Genomic DNA, 27701 nt, shown 5'->3' on the forward strand with positions numbered 1-27701 from the left:
TTTGGGTTTTAATGGCTGCATAAAAGAATATGAAGGAGCGGTCATAACCAAAGACCAGGAGCAGAGGTAGAAGAAGAAGTGAATGAGAAGAAGGGAGTCTCAGCAGCAACAACACAGAGAAAGAAGAAGAAGAAGATGGTTGAAGAGAACGGAGAAGAAACCAACAGCAGGGAAGAACAAGAGGAGGCTTTGGTGGCTCTCATAGAACATCGTACCCGCGAAGTCCAACATCTCAACAACCGCATCTCCTATTACCAATCTCAGGTTTCAATCTCTTTTCTTTTTTCTGATCATCATAAATACTGTTTCCAAACACACCCAGTTCCTTGAAATCAAGAACAATCACTTGCAAATGATGAAACATGTAAAAAAATGCTACTTTCTTGGCATGGTTAAAAAAGATAGAAAAATGAAAGTTTGGATTTTTAAAATCTTGGGTTTGCATTTTCAATTCTTTGGTGACGGTGTAGATTCAAAGATTTTATTTTTTTTTTTTTGGGGGGGGGGGGGGGGGGTTTGAAAGGGAGTTACCTTAAATGGATTGGGTTGAACATACAGTAAAGGAAAGGAAATTAGAAAACAATGCTCTCAGAAGTTGTTTATTCCCTTTTCTTATTCATATCATGATAGACACTCTCTTTCCCCATATCCCCAGTTCAATGTTATAATTGATTAAACATATTAAGCATTCTTTTCTTGGCATGCTTAAACAAGATGGCAAAAAGAGTTTGTAATTTTACAATCTTGGCCCACATTTGCTGTTCTTTGGTGAGGGTTTAGAGACAAACCAATTTACGGGTTTTTTGAAATGTAGTTACTTTGAATTGGTGGTGGTAACTATTGCTTTAATTGTTCTGTCAAGATGATGAAAAGAAATAAAAAAGCATGCGCTTTCAAAGGTTGTTGGTTTGAGTAGCAATCATGGTTTTACAAGTGCAACTCCGTATTTGAAGATTGTCTGACAGTTTTTCTGCCCCTCGAATGTACAAGATCTTTCAATAGACACGAATTTTAATGTTTTACATCCATATAGTTTCACATCCATGTAATCTTTTTGGACTTCATTTATTTGTGTTTTTATTATCATGAATTTCTCTGATGCTGCTATCATGTACATATCAGTGTATAGGTCTTGCCTAAATATTTCCAATCATCTTATATTAGGAATCAATATATATATATATATATATATACACCACTGTGTTTTGTCTTTCCATAAGTTTATGAGAGTATTAGTTGAAGCCATCTGACAAAACATGGATATTGGATTGAATTTTTAAAACCTTCTAAAGGACAAGGACAAAAATTGGTATTAGAGGATTTCTATTTGAATTTGTAGGGAGAAATGTGTACCCAGATATTAAGTTAATTCTATAAGAAATCTGTTATTCTCTTCAAAAGTTTTTCTTTTCTTTTTTTTTTTTTTTTTTTTTTTTTTTTTTTTTTTTTCTTTCTTGGATTTATCAACGTCTTTTTGTTTTGCTTAGAAATATGTCCATTCCCTATAGATTTCCATTCCTCCATATGATCAATCATAGGCCTTCTCAATGTAGTTATTTACCTAATAATTTATTTGGAAAAATGCATGCAGCTTAAGGAAGCAGAGAAGAGACTGAATGATTCACAATCTAAGTTGGCTCGTCTTCGAGGGCAGAAGAATGCAGTGCCATATAAAAATAAAATGGATAATGGATCTAAAAGTGTCAAGGTGGAACGCAGATCAACTAGTCCTATCCATAAAAATGAAGGCTCTACAAGTAAAGCACAGTCTAAACCAGAACTTGTAATTCCTGCTGTCACTCCAAAAATTTCCCAACCTATGAAATGGGCAGGCTCTGGTTCCCAGGCTGGTCCTTTGGTTCCTAGCCACTCTAATAGTTCTATGAAAGCAAAAGGAGAATTACCATCTAGAACCATTTCTGAGCGGGAAGTTGTGGAAAGTCAAGATAAAGGGACAAAAAGAAAGTTTGGTAAGACTCTCACCTATTCAACAGTCTCATACTATCAGCCTGTTTTCTTGACTATGCATCACTTGATTTACATTTTTGCAACTTCAATTTGTTGCACTTTTATTCACTTTCATATATGTATTGTTCTTTTCTTTGTGATTGGAAGTTTTCTTCTGTATACCAGAACAGAAAGAGCACAAGGAATTAGTACCATTGGTACGTAGTAGCGTTGCACCATGCCTGATCCGGTGCCAAACTAGCAATCACATATCAAGTCAGCACAAGAGAAAGTTAAGAAGTCTTGCTTTGTGTCCAGTTAATGATCAGCTTTTCATCACCAGGTAATCACAGAGTCTCATGTTTGATCTGTAAAGAAAAATATGTGTGGCATGACTGAAATACTGCTAGATCAAAACGTAAAAGAACATAGTATATAATTTTAGTTGCTTCTCTTGCTAAGCTTGCATGCTAAGATAAGTTTTGAAGAGGCTAGAGCTTTTTGTTTAAAATTTTGTGTGTATGAAAATGAGGATTGGCCCTTGACTGTGTTATTAGCATGTCAATTTTCAATGTCGGTTGTCCAGTCCTGTCCCTCTTATTTCTATGATATCTTCTGATGTAGAAACTTTTTTTATTTGGCTACGTTGCGGTCAAGGAAGTAGGAACTGGGTTGTCTTTCCTACAATAAGTTGATTTTATTTGCATAAATTACATCATAGTGCGAGTATGCTTCATTTTCAAGCTAGCTTTAGAAGAATTTCAATTCTTTAGAATAGAATGATAATTATTGATATTTGCTTTAGCCTATGTTTGGGAAGGATGGGTGGAAGCAAAGAGCGAGAGGATGGAAAATTGAATTCTTGGTTTGGTAGGAGGTAGATGCCTCATACTGTAGCACTTGAGATCATAACATTTTAGGGAGAAAGACTCACAGGCAGCTGGGTTAGGTACATCTAGAAAAGAAAAATTATCTAATCTTTCATTTGCCTAGTTATCCATCCCTTATAGAGGGAATATAGAACCATTCCAAATCCAGAAATTTAATCCCTTCACTAATGAAATGGATTAGAGGAAGGAAAGAAAATGCCCTCACACTTTCATATAGATGACAATATATGTAAAAGTATTGGTTAGTGTAAATTTTAATCACAATTCTTCTTCGTTCGTTATTGTTATTGTTGGCCCCCTACTGCACCCACCTGCCCTCTCTTTTACAGTGGTTTTAAATCTCTATCAACTAGATATATACATTTTTAAGTTTATTTCTTTCTACGTATCGTAAGAAAAATGTTACAATTTCTATTGAACATGTTAAATAAGAAATTGTGTGCAGTGATTTCGTTTGCACATGGAAGGCCCATTAGCTTGGCCATGTGTTTGGGTGGGCTTACATGTGAGGGAAGTTTTGAATAATAAATTGTGTTAGCTTGATATAGATTGCTGGTATTTTTGTCAATGATTCTAAAATTAAACCATTTTAATTTCATTAAAAAAACCTTAAGAGGGAAGTGGGAATTATGCTAATAAAAGTAGGTGGTGGTTTCCAACTGTAAATTAAGGACAAGAAAATGGTGGATGTGTGATTGCACCGTAATAAACTAGCAAATTAATAATAACTTGAATTTTACTTTTGCTCATGAATCTACCATTGAACTAGATACGTGAACATGAATCTTGGTTCCATAAATGAGTCAAAACAGTTATAAAGAAGGTACATGAAACGTTCTACCCTTCTCTTCCCCCCCCCCCCCCCCCCTGTGTGTAATGTTCTACTGTTTAAGAAGCATAATTTATCTCGAGCTTGTTTTGTTTTTTGTTTTTAATTTTTGTTGCTGTTTTTTACTCACTAGAATTACCTTTTTAATTATATATATTAAGGTGATTTAGGAATTTAATTCTTGCTATTTTTTTGAATATTTGCAGTGCATTGGATGGATTCATCAACTTGTGGCAAGTTCAGTCCCGGGGGTAACGTCTAAAATGTTTTATGTTAAGCTTTTATCTTCTTAAATTTACATAAAATAGTTGTTTCTATACCAATTTAAAGTGGAGAGAAATTAAATGCAAGGTCACTTGAATGGGCTCATAATTATAAAAATTGTGTTTGATGGACAAAGATCTATGAAACAATTGCATGAAAACAGTCATAAGGAGTACGTTTAATATGTATATATAATCAGTTTATTGAATGTATATCTGATTTGATTTTTTATTGCCTTTTCTGCAATGTGAAGTTGCTGATTTAGAATTCCAGTATTTTATTTCCATGTGTTTTCTTGAATTGCAGGTCAGTTGCTTCTCTACTTTGCAGTACTGATTGTATACTCTGTATGTTTTCTTGGTTTACAGGTCAGGTGCTTCTCTACTTAGTTCTACCGATTGCGTGTCTCCAAAACAAAGGAGATGGCCAGAGGATATAGCCTGGCATCCGGACGGAAACAGTCTATTTTCTGCTTACAGTGCTGATAGTGGAGACTCTCAGATATCAGTATTAAATCTAAACAAAACACAAGGGGTAAGGTTCATGGTAGAAACTGAATATTTTTAAATTAACTATGCTGATTCCCATGGAGTTTGAAAGCCTAAAAAGAAGAAAAGAAACTTACGATGTATGAGAAACCCATATTTAAGTACATAATGCTGAAATTTACTTCCAAAGACCATGGTTTCTTCTTGATATAATTGAAGCTCTAATTCTTGTTTATTTAATCATTGGCAGAGAGGTCGTGTTACTTTCTTAGAAGATAAACCTCATGCGAAAGGTATTATCAACAGCATTATTTTCATGCCCTGGGAAGATGTATGTTTCATCACAGGTGGGAGTGATCATGCTGTTGTACTTTGGAATGAGAAAGGCGCAGACAATGTATGGAAACCTAAGACATTGCACAGAAATATGCATTCTTCTGCTGTCATGGGAGTTGCTGGAATGCAACAAAAGCAGATTGTATTATCTGCAGGGGCAGACAGGAGAATAATTGGCTTTGATGTTAATGTTGGAAGAGCAGATTTCAAGCATCAAATAGAAAGTAAATGCATGAGTATAATACCAAATCCATGCGACTTCAATCTATTCATGGTTCAAGCAGGGTGAGAATCATGTACTTAACAACCATACTTTTGATGTTGTCACTTGTCAATATATATAATATCTTGTTGATTTGCCTTGTCGTTGCTCGGAAGAAATGGGCACATCTGGTTTACCCTCTTCTGCTTGCAGTGCTACATTATATCTTATCATTTCTCATGCTTTTACTGGTTCTATTGATTATTGGTGTTTTACATACTGTGACCTTGCTTAAGAAGAGCATTATAAGTGACTTTTCAACTGTCAGTGGATATACTGAAGTTTTGTTATGATCTGCAAAGCCTAAATACTTCTGCCTTTTTATCTTTGAATTTAGAATTTGAGGCTTTAATCTGTCCCGAAGATGGTAAACTTAAGTTGAGTCACCAAGTTCCTAAGTAGAATCATCAAAAGTTAAATGATCAAGTGGACCATGATTTGGTCAGTCAAATTTGAATTCTGTGTAATGTGAAAATTGGATAAGTTGATAACGGAGTCTACTGGCTATATAATTGGATCATTTTGAAGCTGGATTCAGATTCTTCAGGAAAATACATGGCTGAGTTAAAACAAGATGATTACACTCTTGATTTGCTGGTTGATACTTTTCTTCTGTTGGGTGGTCTGAGTAATGCTTTGCTGATTAGCGATTTAACGGTTTCCATTGGGCATGTGCAGGACTCCAGGGAGGCAGCTCCGACTGTTTGATATCAGACTCAGACAAACAGAAATACATGCTTTCGGGTGGAAGCAAGAAAGCAGTGAGTCTCAGTCGGCTCTGATTAATCAGGCTTGGTCTCCTGATGGTTTATACATCACATCGGGTTCTGCAGACCCCACCATTCACATTTTCGACATCAGGTATAATTCTCACAAGCCTTCCCAATCCATCAAAGCTCATCAGAAACGTGTCTTCAAAGCTGTATGGCTTCACTCTGTTCCACTTCTCGTTTCCATATCTTCTGATCTGAACATCGGATTGCACAAAACCACATAAAGTTTCACCTAGGAGCTTTTTTTTGGTCTTGTTCGTCTACAGCATGGGTGTTGAAGTCATTTTTGTTGTTCTTAGGAGGAACATATTTTAGGGCAGTTTTGACACAAATATTCATGAAATTTGTATTTAGATATTGGCGAAATGAATGTAACTTCTTGGGAAATGAAGGAAACAATGTAAACTGAAACCAAAGCAAGATATGGAGTTAGGATTTATCTTGAAAGTTGTATGATCCTGGTTTTATGACATACGTTGATGAATTTTTCTTTGAAATTTTTTTGAATATGAGAAGAGCAAGAGATGCATTTCTGTTTGTTTCGCATTGCTGTGTTAACTAGCTTTGAATTATCTATCTTCATTTTCAGCACAGGAATTTTTGGAATGTTGCCTGCTAAACATGGCATATAGTTTTAACAATGGAAAATAGCACTTCTTTTGCGCCCATGCCCCTTAATAGTTTTATCTGTTTAATATACTATATTAACTTCGTTCCCTTCGCGCTTCAATGTTTTTGTCTTTTTCTTTTTTTTGATTTTTGATTTTTTAGGGACTTAAAAAGAAAAAAAAAAAAAAAAAACTAATCTTTTCATTAAAGAAGGCCATCCAATTTGTTTTATATGTCGTTTTTTAAGCATAAAAGATAAAAACGAAAGCCCTCTTTCAAGAAAATGTCAAATCACCAAGGAGGCAATTGTGAGCTCATTCACTAGGTATATGCTTGCTAAGTTGTTTTTTCTTTTTTCTTTTTTCTTTTTTTTTTTGTTTTTCTTTTGTTTTTGTTTTTAAGTATATGTTTGCCAAGTCGTTATTTTAAAAGTATATGTTTGCTAAGTTTTCTTTTATTTTATTTGAAATAATTACACGAAAACCTACCAACAAAATCTAACGTCAAAGATAGCCATAGCCATAACATTTAAAAGACGTTAATTTTTTCCGTATTTCAATTTATAGCCATGACATTTAAGAGACGTTAATTTTTCTGTATTTCAATTTTTGCAAGCACTAATTTTGAGCAAGCATATATAAATTTTACCAAAACAACAATTTTATTTTTAAAAAAATTAATCACAGTAAACCGTTATTACTTGCAAATAATTAAAAAAGAAAATGTTTAACCTTACTTTTCAGATCTCCGTATTTTCTTCTCAAAGCCTCATTATCATACGATGAATCGCTGCAGACGAGCCCTAAGTTAGGACAATCAAGAAGGCTGATCTAAGCTTGTTTTAACAGCTTAAAGCATTCATAAAGATTCTACAAATAAGTATGTTGAATAGCCACCTCAAGTCGGAGTAGAGTTAAAAACATTCCAATACACGTGAATATATGTTATATAATGACAATAGTGGTTCAAAATTTTTTGCCAAAGTAGGAAGAAAATAAACAAAGAAAGAGAAACTTAGCGAATATATCCAGAGCTTCTGTACAATAAATATTGTTACACTCATGATTGTGCAAAATTTCCAGCCTCCTTTGAGCCATCGTCAAATACTCAATAGTGGGCCTCAATGTGAAAATTTCCAGAGAACTAGGAATAGTTGTGTAAGTAACCGACCCTCTTTGGTTTAGATCAACCGAAACCTAGTAGAAGCGCCTTCTCTATAGCCAAAAAAGAAGTCAAGCGACCACCCCAACTATATAGAATTGGGTGGACATAGTTTTTGTACCATTACATTAGTTTAACAGTTAGTCTCTCGTTCATCAGCTTGTTCAGTCAGAATCCTTTGAAGACCCAGGTACCAAATCCAGGCCATTGAGATATTCTTCTCCGCTTGCAGACACTGAAGAGATCCCTTGGTTGTAGTTCCCCTCGTTGCCATTTGTTCGAGGCTTTCCTGGTCTTGATCGGATATTGGTACCCATGGGAAATGGCTCCTGTAGAAAAAGATAGGTCATATTTGGTCTTGCAGGAAATAACCAACCTTGAACTTGGTGTTTTATGTGCCAAGCATCCATGCAAAAAATATATAAACATATAATGCAGGTTTATAATTGTTACAAGGAATCAAATATAAAAATATGGTTGGAAAGGGCACATCAGAATATAACCTCTATCCATCAAAGTTTCCTTTTAGTCTAGCAACATGGGCTAGAAAAGCAATAAAGTATACTTGACAATATGAAGATACATGGACGCTATTAGGAGTGCATAATGAGTGAGTCATTCAACTTTTTGTCAATGTATCTTACCGGGTCACCTGCATTTGGACCATCTGTATGAAAGAGAATAGGACGACATCTTTTATCCTCGTTCATTAAACTTGAATTCTGGAAATGGGCAATAAGGGCAGATTTTCCCTGAATTCGAGCGTATGCAAGAGACGCCACCTTTTCGCTGTTAAACTTCTCCCATTTTTTGCCATTGAATGCCTGAACAAAAGATGTGGTTCAAAATTAACTTTTGCTTTATGAAAGTATTAACATTAAAAAAAAATGAATAAATAAAATTAAACTGAGCCGAACAGCAAATTATTTTCACAGCCTAGTCATCGGTCAAACCAGATGGAAGGGAACAATCTGTTGAGGATCGATCATGTTGATGAATGCATATCCCACATTGCATTTGTTCTGTAAAAGATACATAAATATGAATTAGAAACACAAAAAAGTTTTCTTTCCATCAGGAAAAGATTATCAGAGAGTTTACTTGCCTTGAAGTCAATTGGCAAATAAAGAAAGTCATAAGTTCCTCGACAGTGCTCATCAATTGCAGCAAGAAGCATCTTTGAAGTATACCTGTAAAGAAAAGCAATCATACCTTCAGAGCCAACAAAATATGGTTCTTGAGAATCTTATGGTGTACCATCAAATGATAAGAGACCAATTCAAGGTAGAATATTTAGATGAGCATGCATTGGAATTATATCATCAAAAACTAGATATTTATAAAATACTAAATGGAACTAAACAAGCTGCTCAAGCATATGAAAGATTCACCCTTCTTATGTTAAACTGCCATTTGGCATAGTCAATATCCAATAACTAAAAAGAAAGAAAACAATGTGGAAAAAGGTAAGGATCAGAGGGCAAGGAGTTCCATATACGTACTTATTTGGAATATTCTTTATCATCAATGTTGTGCGGCTGTCTTCACCATGCAATATGCGGTCAATATCCAGTTCGTACTGTTTTTTATCAGCACTATTAGAGTTAACTTCATTTCTTCGATGGGACAGATTTCTTGCATGATCATTCGGAGAATCAAAAGAGGTAGGCATTGAAATCACTGGGTTCCTCCCTGGAAAGATGTGGCAAATATGCTGAGAAGAGTGTTGCCCAACATTTGTGGTCATATCCATGCAATTTCCACCGACTTGAGAAAGCATGTTATGAGAAGAAATTTCCATAGGATGCAAATGAGGACTACCAGAAAAACCTGGGCTTCCAAGAGAACCAAGGTGAAGACTAGAAGTTTCTGGAGACTCCCCAGAATAGGCATGCCTTTCCCAGAGGGAGGGAGTAACAGATGGAGCCGATCCAATATGGTGAGGCAAAGATGAGGCTGAGTTCAACATATGTGGTGGTGCTCTAGGGAATCCAGACATCAGTGGAATGCGATGTGCATGAAGACCATTGACAAATGATGGAGAATTCTGCCACATCATAGGACTTGAAGGATGTTGCTGATATTGATTGGGGTTATTCCACACATTACGATGTTCATGAACAGGGCCACTCCCATTCCCAGAAGATCCAACAACTGCAGACGAACATTTTTCAAAACCAAATTCACCCAATGATGATAAGAAAGATAAAGCTCAAGTTATCAACCTAACTAAAATTTGAAGAAAATAGATACGTTATAATTTTCAAAGCTAATATGGCCTACATACATCCAAACTAATGGAAACTAGCATCAATTAACAAGCAATACGAGACACTATGAATGGAACAAGACAAACAAACTGAACCATAACCAATGGAAAGTCCAATATTTATCAACTACTTTAACACGGTGTAATTTCTGTATAAGAATTAAAAAGAAATAAACAAATTATTAAGTGATACAACTAACTTGTTAAATTTATAACTGATTCCTGTTTGGTATGAATAAAAATAGAAAACGAAAATAACCGATGGAGACAAAGATGGAAACTATGGCATAGAGTTAAACAAAAAGTATTTTGAATTATATTTAATTGTGTTATGGAAACTATGGCATAGAGTTAAAAAAAAATATATTTTGAATTATATTAAATTGTGTTAGAGAAATTGTTTCCTTATGTCCTTTTCCTGAATGGTTTCTGCTATTATAAATAGGGTTCTTAAAATCCTAAGATGTAGACTCTGAAGGATATTGAACAAAATTAAGTTTATTACAGCTCTAGTGTTTTCTAGTACTTCCTTTAGTTTGTGAGCTCTCATGGATCCTGCATCAATAATCCATCTATTCAAGGACTCCCAAAAGCTCTTTGCTAAAACAGGATCAAATATAGTACACAAACTTTGTGGAGATCTTAGATGGGTTTAGGCAAGGGACAGAGGAGTAACTAGTGAGTAATTTAGACTGTGCTTTGCTTGAGAGGTCAAACATTACCAGCAAGAAAGTAAATGAAACTAACAAACAACAAACAACAAACAATAAACTAAATTTACCTCCTACTTTATGTTCCACTGCATGCCTGGTAGTAGATGCTCCATGAAAGTGTCTGCTGTCCATTCCTTCCGTCATTCTGAGACCCATGCTAGTCAAGTCTGCAAGAGTAGTTGAAGAATTGCAAGGAATACCATGGGCTAAACTATCATGATATTCAGGGAAGGAATGAGGATGGAAAGTGGGAATCCGTTGGTTGCCAAAATTCATTTCATCCAGAGAGTTATTATTTGAATCATAAAAGCCAACTTGTTTACCAGCAGAGGCCATTCTCACTGGAGAGGGCAAGACATTTGTAACACTAGAAGTCTGGTGAGAGAGAGAATTTTCTGTAAATGTATTCATAGGCGACTGGATCACAGAATATACACCCTGATTCAATCCATTAATCATCCAGCTTGACACAATTACTCCTGGGGATATTGTTGCCACAACAAAATATTTTTAATCAGAGGATGCAAAAAAATTTATTCAAAATACAAACACAAATTGATACAACAATTCTTTTACAGAGTGAGAGAACAATAATTCAACATGAAAAATTATTCAACCTTTGCATCCCAATGACAAGTTGTTGCAGGGGCTATGACCAAGATCAGTTCCATTTTGCTCCTGCTCAGGTACTTGCATCGATCTGCAAACAATTATACTATCTTTTACAGAGTGAAAGTTGAACAAATGAAACTTAAAATGATAAGGGAGGAAACACACACACCCCAAAAAAACAAAAAAAACAAAAAAAGGAGAAGAGTAATGCAGACCCAATAACAAGTGACAACAGTAGATCAAGACCCCAAAAAACAAGGAAAATAATTATAGGATCTGGTCCTGAAAAGAATTGTTTTGACCATACATCTATCAGTGAGGGATATAAATAAGCAGTAAATATACAATACCCTTGTCTTGCACCCCCTGGACAGCTTGGTTCCAGCTTGACTTGCTTCCCACCAATGTCAGTCTTATTCAATGCGCGAAGTGCAGCCTCTGCAGCTCTAATATCATAAAATTCTACGAACTTGCCATGCTGCTTGTGTGGAGTTTCATGGATCTAAAACAAAAAAATCACCACCATATAACTGAAAGTTTATCACCCTCTATATCCTGAGCAATGTATTAGGAGAGAAAAGAAATACTTACATCTTTAATTTGACCATAAACTCCAAAAATTTGACGAAGCTCATCATTTGAAACAGAAGAATCAAGGTTGAATACTGCTAGGGTTCCCTGGTTTACATCTTTCTCAGAAGGATTGTCCTGACATATTAGCATAGTATAAGAAATTAAACAATAAAGCATCAATGAAACATGAAAGTAATCAATTCAACAACAGGAGGAGAATAAGAGAGGAAAGAGGGAATATAACATATCCCCATGTGGACATAAAGAACTCGACCACCAACCTTGGGAATTGAATAATGTATGTCAAGCATCCTACGCCTCAGTGGCTTACTTTGAAGAGCTCTCATCGCATTTTGAGCTGCTCTTATATCATAATAAGAAATCATAACAAATCCGCGATGCTTGCAGGATGTGTATAGGGCCTGAATATCTCCATATTTCTGAGAGAACAAAACATACTCATCAGTTTTAACTTGCAATATAAACTAGTGTAACTTGGTTGCATGAAAAGAGCAGTAAGCACCTCAAAAAGAGCTTTCAATTCAGAATCTTCAACATTGCTATTGATATTTCTGACAAAAAGTGTCCTAGAGGGGTGTTCACCAGCAAATGATCCAATACAGCCACTTTGACCACTTGAAACTCCCCCAACCAAATGATACTCTCTAAGCCCCACAGATGGATGATCATCTCCTTCTAATTCCATACCTCCACTACTGCTAAACAGATCAAAATCTTCAAATTCGTGCATGTTATTGGCATGACCCTTGTAACCAAACTTGTCAGTCACACCAGAAAAGAGATCATCTTCATCAGGAAGGAGATTCCCAATAGTTTGTGCCTCAATTTCTTTCAGAGATTCAAAAGGTTCTTCCTCATCATGGGAAACAACAATATTAGCAGGCTGATGCGATAAAACATCATTTGCCGATAATCTCACTGCGCAAAAGTACGAATATTATGCCTCTAAAATTATATATATATATATATATATATGCACAATTATCAAAAAAGTACACAGATGTAGAATTAAAGCAGATGCAGTCAACTCAACTAAGACTTAATCAGAGTGTTAATACAAATGAGGTCATGAATTATGTACACAGAAAAACAAAAGAATCAGAAAACAGATAAATTACAAATCTAAAATACAGCAAATATAGTTTTACAAAGATGTTGGAAGAACTTGATTGAAACAAAATAAAATTTATACAGGGTATTGCTTTGAATTAAAAATTGTCAGCCTCCCAACAGAACGTATCCCTATGAGAAAATTGGAGTGATGTTGATCAGACAAAGTACTAAAGAAGATATATTGTCTAAGAACTCTAACTGGAAAAATAGATCTAAGAATTGGGCATCAAAACTTAAATTTCTGACTGTTACCATCAATCCAATAAGTGTAAGGTGAAAGGAAGTAGGACAATTATGTACATCAACCTCAGACAATAGACACTTAACATTCACCATATGTAGAACCATTCAACATCAGGACAAAAATTAGGTTAAAGAATCTGCTTAGCAAGATTTGAACACAACACCAGTTAGACAGTTAAGCTCTAGCATCATGTTAGATTAGCATCAACCAAAAACTTAATCTCAATGGAACTCACTCCAACCATGTTATTAAGTTCAGACAATAGACAGTTAGCACTAAATAAAGTATAATTACTAGATAATCTTCTCATGGTTATGCATAATGGAGTTTGTAACTTCTTTTCAACGCATGCATGAAGGTTACCAATTTAATGTAACTGTAAATGCAGCAGGAGTGTAAGATCAACTTAAGTATCTGATTCGATTAAACAAAAGGTTAAAAATACCACAAGCAAAATAGGGATAAGCATCTTAATAGACATAAAAGGAACACTTACATTTTCTACTAAACATTTCGGTCATTGAGCTGGAGAATAGACCACTTTCATGGTGGCTTTCATTAATAAGGCTTGTCTTTCCATCCATGCTGTAAGATACTGGCTTCTTATACAAATCTGGCCACAATTTTAGATGGTGATCCATAGGCTTCCATGAAGCCTTGGAGAAAGGGGCAACTCCTTGACCAATGCTTTGCCTTTCTGCTTGTTCCCTGGATAGGTTGGACAGTGGCATTTCTGAACAATCCACTGAATGCGCTGCAATCGGTACCAGTTTTTAAAGCATGATAAGAATCCAACATTCTTCAAGACAACGTTACCATTCCATCGAAGAATAACAATCAAGATGAAAGACTGTATGGTAAATAGTCTCACACAGCACTTGGACATAAAAATTTAGTAGTAGTTTATAATTACAGAGTAGGTAAGCCATGTCTTTCAATAGATTAGCACCCCGAGTGTAGTATCAAATGATTTGGGTGCTTTGAAATTCAAAAGCAACAGATATCATTCAGAAAAATATTATAGTATGAGAAGAAGAACCATGCAGAATGCAATTGAACAAAGATATATTACCAGATAAGACTAACGATGCTAACCTTGATAATTGGGCATGGTTTTCGGCTTCCTAACTTCTCTCTGAGCAATTAATGTTCAAAAAATAAAGGCAAATGAGATAAAAGAAAGGATTATTATTACCGAAAAGAATATAATATGACAATATGGTGATAAAGTACCTCAGAAGAATAACAAATGTCTTCAAAGAAGTGGGGAGACGCAGATACGCCCCTCTGATCCATAAGTTCAAATGGCATTGTGCATGTTACAACCAGAAAATCTCAACAGAACAACAAAATCTCAAGCTTCATTTCTTAGCTGACTATGTCTGTATTCCATAGCTCCTAACTAAATAAAAATTAAGGGGGAAAAAAAAAGCATTTCTCAAAATTCAACCTCAAAATCAAAATTATAGAAAAGAATGCTGTAATTAACAAACAGCCATACTAGTACAAAGAATTAAAAGCAATTCCTTTGTTTGGAAAAGAAAAAAAATGTTTTATTAACCTTAGATCCCATGAATTGGAATTACAGTTTAAAAAAAAACCGCTTGCTTACCACCAACCAACGACCAAACGCCGTTGCTCTGTTTGTTTCTCGAGAAAAGAAGGTTGGAAAACACGACTAAAATTAAAAATTAATGCCCCATTTTCGTTTTCATCTGTTTCTTCAACAACATAAACCAATGAAAGGCGAAGCGGAAAAGAAAAAAACAAAAATTGAGCGAGGGATCAAGTAAATGCAGGAAAACAGTTAAAATTTGACATCCAAAAATTTTAAAAAAAAAAAAAGGTTTCAAATTTTACAGAGAAAAATTAGCGCATAGCTAAGAATATTAACATCAATTTATCACGAAAAAATGAAAAAAAAAATGCAGAATAAAAATGAAAACAAGTAAAAAGCATGATCTGGCCCTAAGCAAGAAAGCCTTACCTGCATGATCGATCGCCGACTCCAAAATTCAATTTCCCCTCCGTCACGGCAATTTTCTAACTTGAAATTTGACCAGAAAGAGAGGCAAAACAAGGCCAGGCAAAAATTCAAAAAAAAAAAAAAAAAAGAAGGAAAGAAAGAGATCTCAGAATTCTCGGCTGCTTCTCAAAAACTATTTCTTTTTCTCCGGCATTGCAAGCAATCACTCACCACCACAACAAAAAAGAGAGAATTTTTTTTTTTTTTCAAAACAAAGTTTTCTCCTTCTTCGTTTTCTACCTATTCAACCATCAAAAACAAAATCAAAAAAAAAAAAAAGAAAAAAGAAAAATTCGGAAGCTCCGTCGCTTTCTCTCTCTGTATGTTGTGGCGGCAAAAGATTCAGAGCTCCGAGTCGGTTATAATGAAAACTCCAGCGATCGGAGAGCGAAATTCCGGCGAGATCAGGGTCCCGCCGGTCTCACGCTCGCACGGTAGCTTCCTAGAGAGAAAATACAAATGTTTTTTGTTTTCTGTTTTTTTTTTTTTTTTTTTTTTTCTTCTTTTATTTTCTGTTAATAGGAAATAAATAAATATTAAATTAAATTAAAAATTAAAAAAGAAAGAAGACAAAACAGAAAAGTAGGCGCGGAGAGATGTGGTTGTGTGGATAAATATAGAAAGCTTCATATTTCAGATAATTCAGATAATTCCGATTTCCTCCTTCGGTTCTAACCCATTTGATCGGCTCCGGTCCAATTCATTTCCAAGGGTTCGGATCGATTGGGTTTCCCAGCCCTTTTGGAGTTGTTGGATCAGGCTCAGCCCACTCCTTGTCTCCACCTCTATCGGCACTTGCATGGTGTTTTTTATTTTTCTTTTTATTTTTTTGATTAATCATTGCATTTTCCTCTTTGATTAATCACTGTGTTTTTTCTTTTTAACTATCATTTATGAAATCCGTGTTTACATGTTGATCACTAACGAATTTTTTCCTTAAAAAAAAGAGTTACATTAACTAAAAAGTATAAAATCTATCCTATCAAAATATCCACCAAGAATATACAAATATTTGTTATTATATTAATATAGTTTATAAATAGGTAAGTAAATTTTTGAATGAATAAATATTACTAAATATATACTAATTAAATAATAATATGTATAGATATATTAGTAGACTAGATAGTATTTATTGTATTATTCTTAACCAAAAAGAAAGTTCAAAAGCTAGAGTTCAATTTTCTGAATAACTAACAAATTAATATTATGATTCACTTTCCTGATTAGAATTTGTATTTAAAAAGTCAAAACTGAATTAAATATTACCAACTAGCAACTTCTAATTGACATTTATAAGCATGAATTCTATTGATCATAATCACAGTACTGACAAATAAAATTGTTTTTAAAATTTTAATTTTAAAAAAATTGAATCTTAAATTATAGCATATTAAATTACCTTGTCGGTATATATGGCCCACTAATAATAGATCATTAGTGGTGAAAATTATATAGCATTTTTCATATATATATTACACATTAATAATTGTACTAATATCTAATGGTTTCAAAGAAAAATGTTGTTTACCCGCATAATTTACTTCAACATTAAGAGGATATTGGAAAGCAGAAAAAACAAACCGTTAAAAGGATTTTTATAATCGGTTTCTACTTTTATTATTATTATTATGATTCTTGATGCGTTCATATACTTGTAACTTTTTTAAAATTTTTGCATTACATATATTTGTAACTTGAGCTGAAAATAATAATAATAATAATAATAAATCTTTTTAGTATAACACAACCTAAAACTTCGATCATTTGCTTGGCGATTTATGTAAATTTTTTTTTTTTTTTAAGGGTAAATGTCGCCCATGCAATTTTAATGATAAGTACTGAAAAAATTATATATGAGAGCCTGCTAATTAACGGATCTTCCAATAAGTTAAAAGTTATTTTAATGGACGGCCTTTCTTTTGTCTCTCTTAAATATTTTATTATAAATAGGCAACAAATTAAATTTTAATATATTTTTTAAAAATTTTATTCGTCTATAATTATGTAATTACGTGACCCTCATTATAACATAAGCAATTTATCATGAGATTGTATGCAAAAATATTATATAATATTATCCACAATATATTATAACATTATCCATTTGTTTACTTAATTAAAAAATCATCTGAAAGCAAACACTAAAACAAAGATGTGTCTATTATCAATCCTTTTATCCAATAAAATTTTAATATATAACCAATATATAGCACCTTATACATATGATAGTTTTTATTTTTATTTTTATTTTATTTTTATTATTATAACAAATTTTTAATTTAAACGGAAAAGAATCTGTTTAGAACCCATGATTTCATAAATATAAGTATAAAAAGCATAACAACCAAGCTAAGCTTATTTGATCATATAATAGTTAATAATCACATACAACGTACACTTTTTTTTTTCTTTTTTTTTGGCTTGAACCACATGCAGCGCACACTTAATGGATATGTAATTATGTATAATTATAAAGCATGCTGCCCTATAATATATTTACTGTGTTTCTTATAATAAAAGCGGCTCATATTCTTCCCAAAAAAAAAAAAAAAAAAAGAAAACCATAAGAATGGCTCATTCTCTTCCCAAAAATAAAAAAGCTTTATTATCGATACAATACCTGCATATACATGTAGTTCATTCTATACAAATTATCACTAATAAGTAAATATTATATTATTACAAGTAAATTATTAGACATTTTAACTTTTACCCTATATTTGATAAACCAATATAAAATAAGGAGATGGATTTATATAATATATATATATATATATAAGAAATGAAAAGTAGGAAGGAACATATATTATATTTTTTTAATACAAATATTTTGAATATTCCTAATGTTGGTATGACATGAAATTGAAGGCAAGTAAGTAGAGATATGGACACAAAAAATTAGACTTCCATATTATCAACTTGCTAACTACTACGAGATATATAATGGAATTTAATTTCTCGAATCTTTCATCAATATTTTGAGGCTTTGAGAAATTTATTTTGGTATATTTAAATGGATTTCACACTTCTTCTAATATTGTTTCCTTCGCTTCTTTCTTTTCTTCTCAGAAAAACATATAGATATTATAGAAAGAAAAAAAAATTAATTAAAATTGGTGAATGAAAATTGCAAATATAACATTTAAAAATTCCTTCACTCTTTTTTTTTTTTTTTTTTTTTGTGTGGTAATAAAAGTTTGGTGTGAAACAATCTCTTCAAAATCCAAGATAGCAGGTGGTTGAGAAATTTTGTAAAGGTTAGTTGTGGAATTAGATAGGAGTTTGGAAGATTGTTATTCAAACTTGGTACATCTCACAAAATAATCAATCATTCTTTCTCTTACCTATGCGTGTACATATATATACAGCAACAATGACTAAAATATATATATATATATATATACAGCAACATTTTATCAGAAAAGAAAAACAATGTTGCATGCATTAATATTCTTCCATGTCCTCGAATGCCTCGAGCTGAGTGTCGTGTACGAAATGCTTTTGTATTTAACCAGCAACATGCTATTATTAATTAATTTTTATATAAAAAAATAATATTTATCATCATTTATGATTATTAATAAAATTTATATTTATGTGTAAGTTATTAACTAGTTTATGCTAAAAGTTTAAGAGTCAAAATTTATTTAAATATAATCAATTAGTAATTAATATATAAGTAAAAGTTTTATTGATAATATTCATTTGTAGTGATAAATGATCAATACTTTAGAAAAAGCAATGATTTGCTCTTTGAATTAATTAAAGATTTTTGGCACAAAAACATTGATTCAAAATATTCGTCACATAACTTTTTAATTATTTAAATGTTTTTTGCATTGCATTTAAAGAGAATTGTTTTCCCTAAATAGGGTACAATTATAATGAAAATTTTGTTTTGATTAATACAACTTAACATTAAAATGTCATGATGAAAAAGTTTTAAATAGATTCTACTATTATTCATAAATTTTGAGAGTGTTAATGTTAATTTAATACTACAAAAATAAAATGTAAAACTAATCAAAGCAGAGGGACAATGGTGCAAAAATCCCATTAATTAATTATAAACAAAAGATCCTCCCAATTGTCTTCTCCAACCGTATATAATGTAAATAAATAAATAATAAGAAATTGGAGTACTAATTAAATAAGTGTAAGAATGCCAACTCTCTAGTCTCCATTCTGGTCCCTGTCCTACTCTCTGCAAGGCTGCTGCAATTTTATTTTATTTTTGGCTAAGATGCATTGGTTGCCGCCTGGTTGATGAAAAGTGCATACCAATCATTTTTATTTTCAGCTTCTTTTGCTTTCTTTTAATTTTTTATTAGTTTCTTTGTATATAAATTTCTGTGCTTAGTCAATTATAAATATATTTGTCCATCAAATTAAAGGGGATTGTTTTGTTGCTGCTTTATAAAATCCTCATGAGCTATGCGTGTCTTCATCTTTATTAATATTATTTTTCGGTGTCATATATATATATATATATATATCAACATCTCCATCTTCGCATCTGCACCTTTTGTACTGTTTTATTTTAAATTGTTCTTTTTAAAGAAGATTTTCTTCTTACACCTTTGATATTAGAAAAACGCACACAGGAGATGTTTATATCCTTTTATTTTATTTTTTTATTCTAGAAAAGACTATTAAAAAACCGTTCTCTTTTTTGAGTTTTCCACACACACACACACACACACACACACACACACACACACACACACACACACACATATAGAGACATATATGCCTTCATCTATATTTTTATGAAATTTCGTAAGCATCGTTTTAAATTTCATTTTTGTCAAAATAACACCTCTTTTATGCACAATTTTTTATATCTAAATTCAATGTAGCAAAATATACAAAATGTTAAGAAAGTTTCCGAAACCTTCACAATATCATGCATGCCCCCTATGCATAGCGATTCCCAAAACTTCATCAATTAATTACACTAGCAAGCGTAAAATGATAGTCAATTAAAAATAGTTATCCTGGTTGATTTTTCATTATTATTATTATTGTCATAAAAGTGAGGGGATTCAAATTTTGGACCTTTAATCTATCAGAGTAAATTAGCTTTGCTATCATATTGTCCCATAGGAATGATTTTTCATTATTAATGAAATACATCGAATAATGTCAATTTTTTTTTTCTTATGTATATTAGATCTAACTAAAATAAATAAATTAGACATGTTACCATTTCACTACTTTCTTCTTTGGTACATATAATTAGGTAGAAAAGAATCTTGATACTGCCAATCAATGATAATTAAGCTAGGCTATCTAAAGCAGAACAAGAAAGAAGATCTAAGAGTTTATAATTTAGGATATTTTTCACTTCTTAGATGTAAGCCCAAGTTACAAAGGAAACCCTAGGTCTCCTTTTGCGGACCTTGAGATGCAAATGCAACCATTATGCACGTGGATAACATTAATGCTAGAAAACAAGATATATTATATTTTAGCCGTTTGGAAACTAGGCAAATGTGCTTTGCTTATAAATGATTCAAATTAATTTATATTTATCTTTCCATCCAATTTGTTTCTATTCCATTGTAGCCTTTCATATTCAAAAGCTGTGAATAAAAAAAATGATAAAAATAAACTATGTTTAAAGGGTTTAAGGACTCTAATATGTTTAGGAAGCTTACTAGTATTCATACCAAATGTTTGATACTAAATGATGAATCATGAATTACTTGAGGCATTAGCATTTACACTTCCTAAATTATAAGCTTTTGCATTTTAATTCCTGAATTTTTATTTTTTTTTGTGGCATTTAATCCTTAAATTTTAATTTTTTGTAAGTATTGATTTTTAATTAAACTATTTTTATTTATTTTTGGTAGTTTTGATGCATACAGCGCATTTGATGTGATATACAAAAATTATTTTGGATGTTTGATTTTATAATTTTGTTGTTTTATTATTACAACAAATGCATAATATATTCCTTAAAAATTCAAAACTGCTAAAAAAATTAAAAAAATATATAGCTATTAAAAACTTAATTTTAAAGACCAAAATGCAAAAAAGTAAAAATTAGAAATCAAAATACAGAAGTCTAATAATTGAGGGGGCAAAATTGCCAGTCTCAAAAAAAAAAAAAAAAAAAAAAAAAAAGAAAAAGGAGGCACAATTGCATAGACGCTAAAAATCTTATTATTTATTAACAAATTAACAATATATCTCTCCGAAAAAGGGTAAATAAACCCAATACAAATCCATATGTCAAATTGGAAAATGAATGATTTTGTAGGTTTTATCCGATGCAATGTCTGGGGTGTTTATCAGAGATGCATCAAAGCTATAAAACAGTATTATGTAAGTAGGTATCTAAAAAATATCTAATAAACATAGACAAAATTTTCTTAGTACAAGCATATCTTCCTTCACAAATAGTGAAGACAAATAACCTTACGTATGGTTAAAAGTGGAGAACATTAAAATTCTTAAATTCCTTAAAAGAAATGGAAGAGAGGCCAAGGAATTAAAGAATAGTTTTGTTTTGGATTATTACGTGTAAGGGAAGGTGTACGTGACCAAAGAAGAAAAGACTTGGAAAGAGCAGCTTTCTTTCTAACAATTTCCCGGCGAATCGGACGGTGGTTAGGAAAGCGAGAGAGAGAGAGAGAGAGAGACATATGGTGGCTTTCACGTGGAGTGAGTGGTGTGGTTGCCGTTAGATCTACAGCATGTGTTAATATGCATGAAAATGACAGCAGAATGGCCATATTTCCATTTCTTTTTAGCGCCTTATTGTTATTTGGATAGGGAACACCTACACCTTCATTTTCCATCATCATCATCATCATCATCATTTTTTTTTTCTTTTTGGGATATTTATTTTATTAATTCCTTTTTACCAAATTAAATGCTAACCAAGTGTACTATTGCTTTTGTATTCATTAAAAAACAGAAAAAAGAAAAAGTGTACTGTTGCTTTATTATTGTATGTAACTTTTGGATGGTTCACATGAATAAAAAATAATAACAATAAAAAAAAGAAGAGGGAGCAGATTGAAGTGATTTTTTTAAATTTATGACTTTCTTTTTTCAGATTAAAATAAAATTTTCTAAACCATAATAGAATCAATTGATGAATTTAAAATCATGTATGTGTAATTATGTTGCAATTAGCAACTGGTTTATCAAATTTTAGACATCAAATTGAGGTTAGAATATAACAATAACTTGCAGTGAATCTCAATTATTTCATTATTTATTCAACTAATAGCATTCTAATTCATACAATAACGATCTTGCAAAAAAATTATTATATTCTAGTATATATATATATATAAACGCTCATAGCATTTTATCACTTAAATATTAGCACTCAAAAAATTAGTAAAAAAAAAAAAAAACTTGTCGGTACGATATTGAGATATAAATTGAAGCAGACAGTTTTTTTTTTTTTTTTTTTTTGTTTTCTCCCCTTGAAATGATGAAAGGTGGAATGCTTTTTCAATCGGAGGAATATATATATATATATATATTTTTTGTTTTTAATGGAGTGATTTTTATTTATTTTATTCTTTTTGGGAGTAAAAGAGGTAAGAAAAGAAGAGGTGCATAGGACCAGGAGGTTGGGGGGGGTCCAGCCTGCAGCACAAACATTTAATAGGTAAAATGTGATGTCATGTAGAGAGAGAGAGAGAGAGAGAGTGACAGAGGAAAAGGCATGTGATGTGAGTTGTACTTTATCTGTGCAAGATCAGAGAGAGAGAGAGAGAGAGAATAGGGGAAGAAGGAATTACTTTCAATCCCTAATGAAAACAAAAGGACAAAGGAGGCAGTTGATTTTGTTTATGTAAGTCCCAAGGCAAGGAGGATTAAAGATGAAGTAAAAAATTAAAAAAAAAAAAAAGAAAAAAACAGAAAGAGCATTTTGTACCACAATTCACTGTTGATGAGAAGTGAGACTTAGAAGAGAAGTGCAAATAACAAAATAAATAAAAAGTGAAAAAAGCTACTCGCCAAACTCAAAACACCTCTTTTGGGCCACTTAGCAAAAAGTTAAAAAAATAATAATAATAAAAAAACCCCCTTTTTTGATTTTTAAAAGCCATCTCTCTCATTTCAAATTTAAATACCAAAACCAAAACGTTGAATATCTTCCCGCCTTTACCCTCGCATATACACTCAATTTTTTAGTGCCATTTCGAAGTATGTTTATTGAAAAGAAAGTTGTTTTAAACTAATATAATAAAATAATTGTAAAATTTTTAAAGATAATGTTATTGTAATTTTTTTTTTTGGGTTCATTTAAATGCATGCTGTGAAATTTTAAAAATTGTTTTAGTTGTAAAATTTTTACAATCAATAAAACTAGCCTTGTGCTTTGCCAAAAGTATACATAATTCCCTGAAGATAATAAGGAACAAGAAAATTGTGAAAATAAAAATGGGTCTTTGTAATTAAACAAAAATCTGATTTTAAGTAAAGAAATATTAATTCATTTATTATCAAGAACAAAAAGGGTGGGACCTTATTGTTAGTAGAAACCTTATTTTGTCACTAAACTCAATAATGTCTTCTTATTTTTGTTTGGTGATTAATTATTGATTTCCTTTGTGTGTAATAAAATAAAGACAAAAGCAATAATGCAATAATAATTTACAAAATTGGCTTGCCATCAAAAACCAAATTTATGAAGCTGACAACAGACCTTTCAAAGAACATAAAAATAATAAAGAAAAAACAATAATAAAAAATAATAATAATAAATATTGAAACAGTGGGTATTCTTTTTACTTCCCCATGAATTGAACATGCATTTGTGGCCCAGTTGTTCTTTCCTTCTTTTTCGTATTGTTTTGTTTTCTTTTTTCGGGAATAACATTTGTGGCCCAGTTTGTTCACTCATTAACTTAATTAATTAATTTCTGTAAAGACAATCTAATGATTGGACCCGTGATAGAAGTAGGACCCACACCAACCAATTTCCTCTCCTGCCTTTTATTGGCTTTCATGGTATATAACTTTTGCGAGAACCATACATCAAAGTTTCACTTTTCAACTTGTTTATGTTGTTCTTGTTTAGATTTTTTTTTTTAATTATATATATATATATATATATATATAAATCCCTTTTTAATGAATATTACTAATCAGCCAGTGGACTAACTATACATCAACTAATACTCAAAATGACCTTTTATCATGGATAGAATAACCCAAACATTAATACAAAAGAGATAAATATACTTTATTGAATTTTGAATTTCATAAAATATTTTCACGTTTGAACCTTATCTTTTAACTTTAAGGTTATGCCATCTTTTAAGATGCTACTAAATAGGAAGATCTTATCAATATCTATGAATATTAAATCATAGCATAGATCAAACTGTCATATCGGAAAAATTGAATACTATTATATAGCTTTGTATTGGCTAAATTCACAAGTTGCAAATAAACAAACTCGAACAACTAACATCCATCATAGGGTAAACCGCCACCTCTCATGCCCCCGGCTGTTCTATCATAGAAGCCAACGATAGACAATAGTATCTATGAATTTTCTTTAACTAATGCCCAATACCTATTTTACGTATCTAAACACAAAAACTAATCACGTCCCTACATAAACATTGGACACATCATTACCACAAAAGCACAACTATTTCATTTCAATAACATTTCTATGTAATAATTATGTCTTTGTTTTTTATTTTCCTTAAATATGTAATACTTTTTCGGTATTACAAATCATATTAAAAACTTTTCTTTTGTTTAAAAAGATGTGAATACCGTTTCTAAATCTCATGGAAAACTATATACGGTAACGAGGAAGACAAATTAGCACCACAACGTATTCAATACTAAAATTTAATTATGACTACAGCCATTTTTGCAATTGGTTGCAATTGGACCAACAGTGGAGCGCATAATCAGATTCGACCAATAAAGAAAGAAAGATTGGGCTAGGGATAGTCAATCAAACTTGGCCCAACTATACAAAAACAGACCCATAGGTTTTCCAATATCAGTAATCTCTACAACAATAAAGTCATCACTCGTCAGAAAGTTTTAGTTAATCCAAAAAATCAGAAAGTTATACGTACAACATTCTTCGGCACATAATGCAGAATTATGTAGGAAGAATAGGTCAGATATTCACCAATTGTTTCGACATGGTTGTTTTCGAAATGTTGATAACAAGGAGTTAATGTCTAATTTGGTCGTTTTATGGTAATCAAAGACTCAAAATAGTATATGCTTTACCAGTCGAATTTCTCAGCTAACCATCAAGAATATGCACTGTACTGGTAGTTGCTTTCTCTTCCTTTCTGGGTGGTTTCTTTCGCTTCCTCTCAGATTGAGGTTCTTTAGATTTCAGATCATCCCAAAATGACCTCAACGCCGTAGCTAGATGTTCATTTCTATGTGCTGAAGAAGAATTAATGCACAGTAAAAAAATAAGGGTTGTGCTTTTCATAAAGCAAGTCAAAATTCAATCAAAACATGATAAATCAAATTTCAAGAAGACTTTAATTTAAGTAGGAGCAAAACACTCTGTCCAAAGGTTATATATCATTTGGTTTTGGTGAAGTTGACAATTCTAAGCACTGATCTTGGAAAAAAAACTCACCGGAAAGTATGACATCTTCCACGTTTGCAGATTTACGACCAGCATGCTGTGAAAATAGTTCAAGATCCTTTGCCAACTGTTCTGCTTTGCCAAAAAAATACTATCCCAGTCAATTGAATTGTCTTCTAATAAAATCGGCATCCATAATTCACATTCGTCAGAAATTGGCAGAGTCAATTTAAAAATTCTAGCACCTTTTGTGATGTCCCTAAACTTTATGCAATGCTGTAATCCTCTACCTAAATCTATTTCAATAATAAATACACCAATATCCATATTGTCAATGTCACCTAAATCTAGAGCCTTTGATTTGATGATGATTAAATTAGAAGTTAGATCCTCTGACCCATTACTGTTTTTCTGATACGTCATCAATTACAAAAGACTAAACATGCTGTGAATAAAAGAATCGGGACAACAGAAAGAGAACAAAACTCTAATTGCCATTTAAAACTAAGAAGACAAATTATTCTACTTAAGAAAATTTAAGTTACAGATGCTTATATTGGATAACGTTTATCATAATCAGTGAATTAGAATTTTTTGAAAAATCTACATAAATCTGACACCCAATTAAACTCTTTAGTAATTCCCTTATTTCCTCAAAGAAGAAAACTAAATAGTGGAATTTTATGCCTGTAACTAATAGATCAGTCACTCTTTCATCTCATCCAGAACTTTAAAAGAAGAACAAATAAATAAAAAATCAACAACTTAATCAGAATTATTTTAATTTCGGCAGTAATTTTCAGCGAAACAAAGATTTTCCAAAACCCAATTCCAAGAACTACAACCTAAAAAAACAAAACGAAAAGAGGGTAAAGTTTCATAGCACATGAATCACGCCACCAATTGATCGAATTGGAAAATATATGTATATATATATTGATCTTAATGAATTAGCCAATGGGCGAATTATGAAAACACCTAAAAACATAACTAAAAATAATTTAAACAAAACGGAAAATGAATCACGCCACCAATTGATCGAATTGGAAAATATATGTATATATATATTGATCTTAATGAATAAGCCAATGGGCCAATTATGAAAACACCTAAAAACATAACTAAAAATAATTTAAACAAAACGGAAAATGAAATCACATCTTATCCTTTATTTTCTACTCTATTTTTTTTTATAATATTTTCTTCAAATTTTTCTTCCAAACAAAAAAATTGTAAACTAAAAGCCGTTTATATTTTTATTTTTCCTCTTCCATTTCCCTTATAGATTCAAAGGAAAATTGTGCAGCCTGGAAATGATGATTAATTTGAATTTTATTTATTACCTGTATATTTGAAGGCCAAATCGGCAATGCAAGCCATTACGGGTTCGGTTACTTCCATGTCGTTTCTCTTCGCTGTTCATTGAATATAAAACAAAAAAGGAAATATTATTTTAAAAAGTGTAAAGAATTGGGAGAATGCCCTGCTTGGTTCCTAAGAAAATGGAAGATCTTTCGCGGAAGAAAGAAGTTAAACCTTCGGCTTCAGCGATAGAGATAGAGGACAGCCTGAAACGATCTCTTAACAGCTCGCTCACCGACTCGTCGTCGTCTTCTCTCTCCATATTCGATCTCCGGCTGCACAGCTCCTGTCGCTTGGAGATTAGGGTTCCTTCTTCTCAGGACTCAAGCCCTCAAGTAGAAAATTCGCGCGGGAAAATTGCCATCCAACCCAACGTTTTAGTCCTTTTTTTATTATTTATTTTTTAAAAATAATAATAAAAATAAAACGCAAAGTTTTACGGTTTCAGTCCGCAAAAATTAATTACACACGCGCAAGTCACGCTTCCTCGGCCTTTATCTAGGGCAAATTCCTTGGAGTACCCCTTAAGTTTGGGATAATTACATGTTCATACCATTACTTTGAAAAACTATCATTTTTAGTTACAATGCCCAAAAAAAAAAAAGAAAAAAAAAAAGAAAAAAGGGTTTGACGAGTTTGATGGTCAAAATG

At 32.1% G+C, this 27701-nt stretch overlaps 3 protein-coding genes across 6 annotated transcripts; 1 reads left to right on the top strand and 2 right to left on the bottom strand.

The window, feature by feature from the left end:
* LOC107423487 (uncharacterized) lies at positions 1-6326 on the top strand. Its single transcript, XM_016033051.4, has 7 exons — positions 1-264; positions 1592-1970; positions 2134-2290; positions 3873-3917; positions 4299-4464; positions 4669-5039; positions 5695-6326. The coding sequence occupies exons 1-7, from the start codon at positions 136-138 to the stop codon at positions 6011-6013; spliced, it is 1566 nt and encodes a 521-aa protein (XP_015888537.1). The 5' UTR covers positions 1-135; the 3' UTR covers positions 6014-6326.
* A 980-nt stretch (positions 6327-7306) lies between these two features.
* LOC107423491 (protein MEI2-like 1) lies at positions 7307-15639 on the bottom strand. Of its 4 annotated transcripts, XM_016033057.4 has the most exons (16): positions 15092-15638; positions 14338-14506; positions 14200-14239; positions 13601-13858; positions 12250-12665; positions 12008-12166; positions 11745-11861; positions 11504-11655; positions 11159-11241; positions 10610-11020; positions 9381-9713; positions 9062-9251; positions 8665-8749; positions 8513-8581; positions 8204-8383; positions 7307-7888 (listed from the first exon to the last, which is right to left on the bottom strand). In XM_016033057.4, exons 2-16 carry the CDS (start codon positions 14413-14415, stop codon positions 7724-7726), a joined length of 2736 nt encoding a protein of 911 aa, XP_015888543.1. In that variant the 5' UTR covers positions 14416-14506; positions 15092-15638; the 3' UTR covers positions 7307-7723. The 4 variants fall into 4 exon arrangements, with proteins under 4 accessions (XP_015888543.1, XP_015888542.1, XP_015888541.1 ...); XM_016033056.4 differs by having other exon boundaries at positions 9062-9713; positions 14338-14391; XM_016033055.4 differs by having other exon boundaries at positions 9062-9713.
* A 9464-nt stretch (positions 15640-25103) lies between these two features.
* On the bottom strand, positions 25104-27424 carry LOC107423490 (protein MHF1 homolog). The gene is made up of 4 exons (XM_016033054.4): positions 27225-27424; positions 27032-27103; positions 25740-25820; positions 25104-25537 (listed from the first exon to the last, which is right to left on the bottom strand). Exons 1-4 carry the CDS (start codon positions 27310-27312, stop codon positions 25389-25391), a joined length of 390 nt encoding a protein of 129 aa, XP_015888540.3. The 5' UTR covers positions 27313-27424; the 3' UTR covers positions 25104-25388.
* Positions 27425-27701: the final 277 nt, after the last annotated feature.

Source organism: Ziziphus jujuba, chromosome 3, assembly GCF_031755915.1.
Source record: "Ziziphus jujuba cultivar Dongzao chromosome 3, ASM3175591v1".
Taxonomy (NCBI): domain Eukaryota; kingdom Viridiplantae; phylum Streptophyta; class Magnoliopsida; order Rosales; family Rhamnaceae; genus Ziziphus; species Ziziphus jujuba.

Excerpts from the sequence above, each read along its gene's own strand:
- LOC107423487 (XM_016033051.4), top strand. The coding sequence starts at position 136 with ATGGTTGAAGAGAACGGAGAAGAAACCAACAGCAGGGAAGAACAAGAG. Across the intron at positions 1,971-2,133 it reads AGGGACAAAAAGAAAGTTTG|AACAGAAAGAGCACAAGGAA; the intron begins GTAAGACTCTCA and ends TCTGTATACCAG. Across the intron at positions 3,918-4,298 it reads TGGCAAGTTCAGTCCCGGGG|GTCAGGTGCTTCTCTACTTA; the intron begins GTAACGTCTAAA and ends CTTGGTTTACAG.
- LOC107423491 (XM_016033055.4), bottom strand. The coding sequence starts at position 14,415 with ATGCCATTTGAACTTATGGATCAGAGGGGCGTATCTGCGTCTCCCCAC. Across the intron at positions 13,859-14,199 it reads AACCATGCCCAATTATCAAG|CGCATTCAGTGGATTGTTCA; the intron begins GTTAGCATCGTT and ends TACCGATTGCAG. Across the intron at positions 8,582-8,664 it reads ATTTGCCAATTGACTTCAAG|AACAAATGCAATGTGGGATA; the intron begins GCAAGTAAACTC and ends TATCTTTTACAG.
- LOC107423490 (XM_016033054.4), bottom strand. The coding sequence starts at position 27,312 with ATGGAGAGAGAAGACGACGACGAGTCGGTGAGCGAGCTGTTAAGAGAT. Across the intron at positions 27,104-27,224 it reads CTCTATCGCTGAAGCCGAAG|CGAAGAGAAACGACATGGAA; the intron begins GTTTAACTTCTT and ends TTCAATGAACAG. Across the intron at positions 25,538-25,739 it reads GGAAGATGTCATACTTTCCG|CACATAGAAATGAACATCTA; the intron begins GTGAGTTTTTTT and ends ATTCTTCTTCAG.